The sequence below is a fragment of the Ctenopharyngodon idella genome, chromosome 10 (assembly GCF_019924925.1).
Source record: "Ctenopharyngodon idella isolate HZGC_01 chromosome 10, HZGC01, whole genome shotgun sequence".
Taxonomy (NCBI): domain Eukaryota; kingdom Metazoa; phylum Chordata; class Actinopteri; order Cypriniformes; family Xenocyprididae; genus Ctenopharyngodon; species Ctenopharyngodon idella.
The window spans coordinates 5,469,265-5,479,885 of record NC_067229.1 but is presented as its reverse complement, the minus strand read 5'-3'; the positions used below and the strand labels follow the sequence as shown (position 1 = coordinate 5,479,885).

The 10,621-nt window shown below is 37.2% G+C and overlaps 2 protein-coding genes across 6 annotated transcripts in view; one reads left to right on the top strand and one right to left on the bottom strand.

Moving 5' to 3' along the window:
* Nucleotides 1–1,144: 1,144 nt before the first annotated feature.
* The window catches only part of LOC127519847 (elastase-1-like), a 19,436-nt gene continuing 9,959 nt past the window's right edge, over nt 1,145–10,621 (bottom strand). Inside the window, exon 8 of the mRNA XM_051907508.1 lies at nt 1,145–1,182. Within this exon, the coding sequence (XP_051763468.1) occupies nt 1,171–1,182 (12 nt within the window). The 3' untranslated portion in view covers nt 1,145–1,170. The remainder of the gene's footprint in view (nt 1,183–10,621) is intronic.
* Nucleotides 8,299–10,621, top strand: part of LOC127519764 (uncharacterized) — a 7,475-nt gene continuing 5,152 nt past the window's right edge. For 3 of the 5 annotated variants that reach the window (XM_051907297.1, XM_051907299.1, XM_051907300.1), the window contains exons 1-2: nt 8,300–8,503; nt 10,148–10,471. The gene's annotated coding sequence lies outside the window, so the exon portion shown is untranslated. Of the gene's footprint in view, nt 8,504–10,147; nt 10,472–10,621 lie in introns of all 5 variants that reach the window. The other 2 variants (XM_051907301.1, XM_051907298.1) reach the window with 1 other exon arrangement.

Genomic DNA, 10,621 nt, shown 5'->3' with positions numbered 1-10,621 from the left:
AGTGAATCTAATAAGTTTTTGTTGTTGTTGAACAAGAACAAAATATAATACCATTGATATACTTATTTTACTGCCAAATGTCGAGAGCGCATTATTGTGACACAAGAGCACATACATGTAATCTCGCAAGCGGATTTCCTTTGCTCTCACACAAAACTGGACGCGCGCTCTCAAATATACAGTGCTCTCTTACGAACTGCCTCTCCTCTCGCACAGATATTGCGCGTGCGTGCTCAAACTGTGTCCTGTGCACTCATGAATCTCTCTGTGCTCTTGCACTATAAATTAATTTGCTTCTGGATTAAACGCCGTCAAAAGTTATCAACCAATCAGAATAGACGACTGATCGATGAAAATGCTACGTGGAATCTTATTGGCTGAGAGTGAACTGCGCATGGAATTCTTTCGACAAACATGGATATTTAATTTTTTTACGATTTAATAATATTAATCAAATGTAACCTTGTATAACTGCATCACATTACAGAGAGGAGATGTTTGGCTGTGTATGTGGTTGGTCTGAGTTTTTGTGTGTGTGGAGCTGAGAAATGACTGCTGATGGTAGATGTTTTGTCCGTGAAGAAATTAGAAAAGTTATCAGCAGTTAGGGAGGAGGTGGGTGGTGGTAGAGGGGGACAGAGGAGAGAGTTGAATGTTTTGAAAAGTGTGCATGTGTTTGAAGCGCTGTTGATTTTGTTGTGGAAATATGAAGATTTAGCAGCATGAACTTCACCAGAAAAGGATGAGAGCTGAGATTGATAACTATTAGGCCAGATGGGTCTTTGAATTTTTGCCATTTTCTCTCTGCAGCCCTGAGTTTGGTCCGGTGTTCACGAAGAACATCAGATAACCAGGGGTTAGAGGGAGTAGCACGTGCAGGCCTGGATGACAGAGGACAGATACTGTCTAGAGATGAAGTTAAGGTGGAACATAAAGTGTCCGTTGCTGTATTCACATCCAGAGATGGGAATTATGTGGGTGAGGGAAGGGAGGATGATACAACAGAGGAAAGATGAGAAGAAGAAAGAGAGTGCAGGTTTCGACTGAAGGTAACTGGTAAAATGGATGGTGGTGCACAGATTGTGGGTACTTGTGGTGATGAGCCGAATGGTAAATGGAGGACGTTTGTCTTTCATCTTCTCATCTTTCATCTTCTCAGTTTTCTTCCGCTTATCCAATGATCTGAAATTAACAAAATGGCACAAGAAATATGAAATGAAAACATAGAATTGTAAGATACAGTCTTGACATTTATTGTTTGACAACATGATCTAATGAATTGCACTTATGCCACTAATCCAGCTGCTGTAGGCAGACACACGAGTGAAGACTGTTGGCTTCTGGTAGGTATTGCAACCCAATGATGACACAAAGCTGGTCACTCCATGGACGACGTACTGACCGCCCACCTGGCAGTTCAGAGGACCACCAGAGTCACCCTAAAACAACACAACAGGAACCAAAATAAGACATTTTCCTGCAGTATGAAATAACTTCTCCCAGGAAACAGTTCATGATCTGTTTGACAGTCAGTCGGGTTATAAGCAAGCACGATATGCAAGATCGTGCTTGCTTATAACCCGACGGATAACCCGAAGGTTGCAGGTTCGAACAGGTGTTGTGCCAAATTTGACCCCCTGTCAGATTATCACCCCCCTAGTATTGGTAGGTTTAGGAGTAGCTGTGGGGGAGGGGTTAGGATTAGGGGTGGGGTTAAGATTAGGCAATCGGGTAGCGACTTCAAAGAGGGGGGTAATAATTTGGCAGGGGGTCGAGATTCAGCACAACACCGGCAATAAATGTAGGTGGGGGAGTGAATGAACAGGCTCTCTTCCACTCTCATTACCCACAAATGAGGTGACCTTGAGCAAGGCACCTAACCCCCAATCGCTCCCGCCACAGGAAAAGTTCAGTGCTCACTGTTGTGTGTGTGCACTTGGACGGGTGAAATCCAGAGCACAAATTCGGAGTAAGAGACACCATACTTGGCCACACATCACTTTCACTTTAAAGTTATGTAAAACTATTGATACAGTTGAGTTTTTCTGTGTTAAAAGTTATAGGCCTTACGAGTGTTTGTCCATATAGTCGTGTATATATATATGTTCAGAAAAACATAGGTATAGAGAGGGTATGCACGTGACGTCACCGTCGATCGTTATGACTGCGGTTACGCCCACTGAGTGGCAAAAAGTGGCAGCAATGGTTTTCAGAGTGAATGCCGCGAAAAACACATCCAAAAAGGGAAAGAGCTTTGTGATTGACTGTACAAATAGCTTTGACACAAAATCTGAGGTATATATTTAAAGACTGCCGAAAGCTACAGAAAAAAGAAGCAAATGGATCACTGCAATTCACAGAAACAACTGGACTCCAGGCAGAGAAACATGGATTTGCAGATATCATTTTGTCAAAATGTTGGATTTTGAGGTAAAATCATACTGTATATATTGTATTGTTATTTATTGTGTTGACAACTCATCAAATAAATATTTACCATCTTATATTCTGTATAATTGGGTGTTTTTAAATAAACACTGACAAAAACTATACAAGTTTTAGGGCTGGACAATATGACAATATATAACATTGATAAAAGTGATTACTTTAAACCTACCTATATTGTAGTTATATAAAATATTCACAGGCAGAATTGCTTTAAGTATTTCCCCGGCGTCGAAATCAGGCGCATATAAATGTCAGTAAAACACGATTCCTGGCTGCATAGATCTATACATACATCTCTTTAGTGGGTTGTACTGTTATTAAATGTGTTTTTTAATTGTTCTGCTGATGAAACAGTGCAAAAATATATTTACAAGAAACTTGTAGAAAAAGAAAAAAAAAAACTCCAGACAACATGAGCTGTGGAAAATTATAAGTGATCTAGGAGCTTTATCCATGACGGAGGGGTGTTTTCGACTTTGTTACCTGATTGGCCCACGTCACAGTGACAGTAGAGTTTAGGGGTGGGGTCAAGTAAAGCGCATCATTTCATTGCATGATTTAGAAACGCCCACCAGTCTGAAAATGCCCACTTTCGTTTTTGAGTTCCTCAAACTCCTTCAGATTCACACTTATGATTTGTCTCAATGTTTGTGTTGTTTCTTAACCATTTAGATACAAAAAAATCATTATGTGTCAACGCAGTGGGCGGCGGTCAACACCCAAATCCTTCTTATCAGAGACCCATTAATGTCATAATACTTAAAATGACGGCTGAGTTGTTAATTTACATACATTGTTTGTAATTTTACAGAGTTTTAAGTATAATTTAAAATAAAAAGAAAATGACCGTAAAAAAAATCACAGTTATTTTCCATAAAATTAGGATTTTTTTTTTTTTTTTTTTACAGTGTAGCATGTGTCAAAGGAAATGCACAACAGATAGGGCTGTCCCTCTGTTCTGATGTTAGCAGCAAATATTAGTGAAGCGTTAAGGCAGGACACTGAGGTTTGAGGCTAAACACTGCTATTTGTCACTATTTGCAATATATTCATTTAAAACAAACAGTTCTGTAATCTTCCACAGAAGTATTTTGAAATAGTTTGTTTAAATGTATTTGTATTTTTTTTTCAAATGTAGTTCAAATGTATTGTAATAATTTACCAAAACCTTGTTACTTGAAAATGTTTTTCCTTTTACTAGTCTTTGTGTTTATACAGCCAATTTAACTTGGTGAAGACCCTGTCTGTGCACAAGTAAAATAAATGCGTTTGTAAATTATGTTAACCCCTTAACTGCCTCCCAGCCAGCACACCCATGTAGGCCCCACATGGTTTAGCCCAGATGAAATGAACACTGTTCAGAGTGCACACTACAGGCTGTTAAATGTAACACTGAATCAGTGTTGGAGTTAATGAGATAATTAAGTAATTGATTAAGTGATGATTGAGCATTATTGAAGATAGATGCTGTTAACAAGCAGAATCAATGAAGGAAAGAGAAACAACAAGAACAGAAAAAATCAAAACACTAGAACTACAACTGACTTCAGCCGCAGCTGAAGATAAAAGACATTAAATATCTCAAGATCTCAGCAGAGGAGGATTGAACAACTCCATATACAGAAGCTCTTATTGAGAATTAAGAGACAGAGTTTTTTTGTTGTTGATTTTTTATTGAAATTAGTTTTATGTCACCACCATGGTGATCAGTGTTTACTTTAGTTGGGTAGTTTGACTTATCTTTGTAATGTTAGAGTTTCTCTGGTTGCTGTAACTGAGTTTGTTATAGCAAGAAAAGCAAGAAAAAACATGATCTGATGCTGTGGCTGTTTCATGATAAGAATGTAATCATTGTGTAATGGCTTAATTCACTGATCTTATGACTGAGTTTAATTTGAGCAGTATCTTACTAACTTTGTTTTATTGTGATTCATGTAAAGATCCAGCAGAGTTTCAATCTGAATGAGTTTTAAAACAGATGGTACACTAAGCACTTTAAACTACGGTGAGATTTACTCACAAATATACATCAAGAATCAGCCTATGCATCTCAACAATGGTGACATGCTTAACGCTACAGTGCATTCTGGGGGCCATAGTTGAGTTTTGCATGATACACCCAGAATGCATTGTGGCATGAAGCATGTCACCATTGTTGAGATTCATACGCTGATTCCAGTGACAAAGTGGTCCTGACTGAAGTTCTGTTCCAAGTCTTTAATCGTTTGACTGTTAACAGCAAAGTATACTTTAAAGGTGGGAAAACGTGTGAGCGAATCCCCTAAAGCCGGGGACACACTTAACGATTGTAAGGCCGATTATGAATGTAATTTGATACTTACGACTGATCATGCCCAAACGTGCCGAGTCAGAGCCAGTTGCGTTCAGTTGTTGTTAGTTTACATTCCATGTGTAAGTATTTAAATCAGCTTCAGTCGAAGGAAACAGTCTTTGTGTTTTGAGCTCAGTCTCAGAATGTTTTAGCTAGTTAAGTGTGTCCCCGGCTTAAATTATGGTTCAGAATGTTTACGTAACTCCCCATAGCAACACTATATAATAGTGATGACCATACCAACATTGTTGTTTGGTGACTGTGAACCTATTTTGTCTATATTAGTAATAGCGACTAAAGACGCATATTAGGCAAACCACCATTCACATACATGCTGGACTTTGTTTATACTCAAAAAGCTGCTGAAATAGAATGCTCTCTTTGTGGTGGGGGCAGTCGTGGGCTAATGGTTTGTGAGTCAGTGAGTCTGTTTGATTTGATTCCAGCACCAGCAGGAAATGATGAGTGCCCTAAAGTAAGGCACCTAACCCCCAACAGCTCCCTGGGCGCCACAGCAAAATGGCTGCCCACTACTCCGGGTGTGTGTGCGTTCACTACTCACTACTCCTAATGTGTGTGCACTTTTGTGCATGTTTGATTTATGACGGCAGCTTCGTTCACCTGAGAATCACATGACTGCATCACCATCCCAAAGGGAACACAGCAGTTGGTAGGTGCTACTATTATTTGTTCAGTTTTGTTATGTAGCCTAAACACTATCATAATTAATTCAGTTGTAGAATTTTGTTGTCACTTCCATATATTACAGAAGCCAGTGTGTACAGAATGAGATTAAAGCGCTATAAAGAAGAGTGACAATTGTATTTAAAGGGATAGTTCACCCCATCCCATCATATCACTAATGCCATTTCTGTCATACCTGAACGTATTTGGCAGAGTCCTCTGATGTTCAGATGTTGAGAGTGATTTCTGATGGGATTGTTCAGCACACAGCTGTAGGTGTTTTTATCCTGATATTCCACCTCCAGAGGTAGAGAGAGACTGATGCTGAGATCAGACACACTGATGCTGGACAATAGACTGTTTCCTTTGTACCAGGAGAGAGTCACATGACTCACATTCACAACTGAACACAGCAGTGAACAATTTGAGCTGGATGATGAAGGATTTTGTGCACAATATCTAGTGATGACAGGAATGGGCAGAAGAGTTGAGAAGAAAATAAAGAGACACCAATAAAGTCAGAACAGTAAGTAAAAAGGCTTCTTTGTTTGTCAGTTTATAAACAAAGAATTATAAGAAAAATAAAGCTGCAAATGCAAATAAATCATACTTATGAGAAATAAGTCGCAATTGTGAGATATAAAGTCATAAATGTGAAATACAGTATAAAGTTGCAATTTTAAGATGTCACAAGTGTTAGAAATAAAGTCGCAACTGTGCAAGTTGCAAAGTCAGCTTATAGAAGGTACCACAATGAAACTGATTTTTTCTTTGGAGAAATAGGATACAGTATTTGGGTACTTCCCATATTTTAACCACAACAGAGAATTGATGAGTTTTGCATTGTAACTTCCTCATCGAAAGGATTTTTATTTTCCTCACATTATAGTTAAGTCTAGTAAAAGCTCTATAAATTACCTTTCATCAGTTGAAGCTTTCATTCTGGGCTGAGAATTAAAAAAAAGAGAAAAGCCTGACCAACATGAAAAGCAACCAACCACATATAGTTCTGTTTTTAAACAACATTTAGGAATATATATTAGGCTATACCATGATAACAGACCAAGAGCCAGATTTACTAAACAGGGCAAATTATAGCGTGAGAGCAAAATTCCAAAAAAGCGCAGAGAGTTCTGTGGGTGATTTACTGACAATGCGCACATTAAAGAATACAGACACCATAATCCAACACAATCTACCAAGAGCAGCGCAAATTAGCGTCTGGTTTTTATTTAACACAAACATTGTGTTAAATAATGGCGCAAATACCAGTAAATTGACGAGCGCAAACCATTAAATCACCTTGCATGATTCCCTTTAATTCAAACTTTTGCGTTCCCCAGAGATACATTGCATTCCCTCGCAAAACTTTTGTGTTCCCCTGAGAAACTTTGCGTTCACTTTTGCAAAACCTTTGTTTTCAACTACGGTAAATAATGTGCTCACTCATTTCCCGCTATGAATTATGATATCGTTTGGTTCGTTGGTCTGTTGGGTCGGATTGCTTTCACATCTCAAGCGAACCGCTCCAGACTTCGTTTGAAAGCGTACCGAGACCACCTCTTCAAGGAGGTCTCGGTACGCTTGTTTGGTACACTTTTGGTGTGCACCTGAGTGCGATTATTGCATTCACACCTGCCCAAACGAACCACACCAAAGGGGATAACAAACTCTAGTACGATTCAACCGAACTAAATGAGGTAGGTGTGAAAGCACCCTAAATCTCTCAAGATCTGATCAAGCAACATTACCAGCTTCACTTATTACTAACCAGACTGACTTTATTTCTGACATACATTATTAAGAATTAACAGAGGTTTAGATGTTGATGATTTGTTGAAAATAATAGTTTGGTTTGATGTCACTTTTGCGTTCCCCAGACAAACTTTGCGTTCACTTGTGAAAACCTACACACAGTGGATGGATTTGCAGTACAGTAGAGTTTTTCTCTCTCAAATATTAAACACACACACACACATTTTTTAGTACACACATGTAAACCACACCCACACAATTATAGCTGCATAATTTATCTAATTAGCTCTATAATATGCAGAAGCAAAAAACAGGAATAAAGCGAGTATTTGCTTTATAGTCCAAACTTGAGAAAATGACACCATTTGGTAAAAAATAAGTGGTGATTTTTTTTAAAAAAATTTGGAAGCTTTGCCAAAAGAATGAAAGCATATTAACAAAGATTGCATCATTTTATAGTTAAATGGGTTTCAGTGGGGACATTTTTGTCCTTAGGGTTCTGAGTGTAACTATATTGTGTATAGGATAAAATAGAATTATTAAAAGAAATGGGGGTGAAATAGTAAGATTACAATAAAAATACCAAAATTTATGCAGCTGCCATTAATAGGCAAAATGTAAAAAAAAAAAACCTGAAAAAGACACAAATGTCCATAAGGAAGCACAAGGGTTAACTGAACACAAGCTATGTCTAATAGTCTTATGTTGATTCTATGTTGAATGCTCAAAGGAAAACTTTCAGTCTCTAAAATCTGTTCCTCAGAAGCAAACATATGAGTTAAAAGGAAAATAGATGCTGATCTGTGATCAGGATTTGCTCTGCCCTCATGATTGCAATGACAGATACTACAAGCAAGAACACTACTAAATTCATAGAGATTGAATACTAGTTCAGCTCATATTTTAGGATTTTTGTATATTGTAATCATAATGTTATTGTTTCCGTTTCTGTTTTGATCCTAAAATTAGCAAATATTGAACTATGATCTTTTAATCTTTTAAGAACATTAAATGCATAACCTAAATGATATTCATGAGCGAACATTTGTTGTTTTGTGATGTTATAACCAGCCCATCTGCTCCAAATTCCTCACCAGTCAACACTTTAACATGTCACCCAGTGACGGTACTGTCCCTCGTTTTGTGTTTGCGGTTATTACAGAGACTCGACAGAAACTCCACGGATCGATCACCTCATCAACTCGAGTCATAGTTATAATTTTGGATTCTACGACAATATGAAAAAACTGCTATTTCTCTTTTCTTTCACATTATTTTTGGACGGTAAGTCACTGGTTCGTCATTCTTTCACTTTCACATTAAGCTAATATATTGCCTATAGCAGGTTACAACAGATTCAGAAACAAACGAATTTCACCGTCGCTGTAATGTTGATGAATCGGAAGGAAAAATCATTTACAAAGAATATAAGAAGCGCTAAATCAGTGTCGTTGTTGTTGTTTTTCTATTCTACAGTAATCTGGGGGCGGGGTTGTAGGTTACGTCCCTAACGTGGGCTTTTGGCGTCCGATTTCCACACAAAAAGTAATGAAATATGATAAACTCATCTTAAATTGATACATTCGTGACTGAACGTGCATTCATTCATTCATGGCCTATACACTAGGCTACTGTTCACACTACTTCTGTTTTTATGCAAATATTGCGCAATCACGCGTGGGCAAATTCCTCAAATGACAAGATCTAGCTTCATTTTATGATGATAAGCCTATTCTACAGTATTCAGTGTATTCTGTACACTGTAAAAATCGCCAGGAATTTACAGGAGTAAAGAGTAGGCTATTATTTTACAATAAATTACTGTAGTCATAAATTTAATTTGGAATTAATGCTGGGTCATTTTCTTACAAGTTACTGTTAATCAACAGCAAAATAATGCTGACATCACAGTAATTTACTGCTCTTGTTTTACTGTGAATTCACATTATTAAAGTTGTCTTTAACCATGCCACTAGAAGAAATGATATTCTTTACCACTGTAATTGTTTTGAAGTCACCTTAGTGGTGATTAGTGTTTCATTAGCTTGGGATCTTGGACCTTGTATATTCATATTCAAATTTCTGTTCTAGCCGAGTCAGAAGTGTGACAAATGAAAATATGACAATATAGAATATAAAATGAGCCAATTGGCTGATTTTAAGTCAGTCAAAATATTCTTAGCATAATCTGATGATTTTGTTTTAGCGTTATTTTAGCATGAAGATTTACCAGTATCTTATTTCAAATTCATATCTGTTTGTAGATTGATTTTGCACAATAGTGAAGCAAAATAAAAACAAAAATAAACCAACAACACAAACTGCCAAAAGTGAAAAAGTGCTGGGTACCTTCATAGTACATATGCACTGTAGAAATACAATATGATATTGTTTGTTTACAGTATTTTTTGTTTTCCAATACTGTAAACTCACAATAAACACTACCTTTTTTTTTACAGTACAACTGTAAAAACTTGACTGAAATTGGCAGTAAAGTACTGTAGATTTTACAAGAATTTTCTGAGAGTGCCATTAGAGACAAGAGAAGTCCTACTTTGAAATTACTGTGAAAGTAATCCTATTATTAACCTGGAATATACTCTAATTTCACACAAAAAAAATGTAACAGTGTAGTAATATTTTGCTGTATTATTAAGATAAGATTATAATTATACTTATAATAATAATATAACTTCCACAGAACCATTCCATTGCACAAAAGATTCTTTAGATTATCAAAATGTTAATTTACACTATTGGTAATGTGGTTCTTTTAAGAAGTGTTCACTGAAAGGTTCTTTGAGGACCCAGAAATGGTTGTTCTATGGCATTGCCGAGAAAACCCCGTTTTGGAACCTTTATTTTTAAGAATGTACTGTTTATACTGATATTGAAAACTTTCAGCTTTATTCTTTGTTTGTTTCTCAGGTGTGTTTGGGGAGGGAAAAAAAGTGTCAGTGAAGGAGGGAGATTCTGTCATTCTACCATCTAATGTCACCGAAATACAGAGAATATTTCTGTTGATGTGGATGTATGGATCTCAAAACTCCATTATCGCTAAAATCCAGGGCACAACTCAGACAGTCTCGTTATATGACGTTGATGATGGCAGATTCGAAGACAGACTGCAGTTGGACAATCAGACTGGATCTTTGACCATCAGTGACATCAGAACCAAACACTCTGGAGATTATCATCTAAAAATCATCAGTACAGAGACCTTAGTCAATACATTCAGTGTTACTGTCCATGGTGAGTAGCTCAGATATCTAATGATTATATAGGTCAGCAGTCTTTTTTCGCTCCAACCCTAATCAAACACACCTGAACCAGCTAATCAAGCTCTTCAGGATTGCTTGAAAATCACAAGCTGAAGCAGGTTGGATATAAACTTTGCAGGGC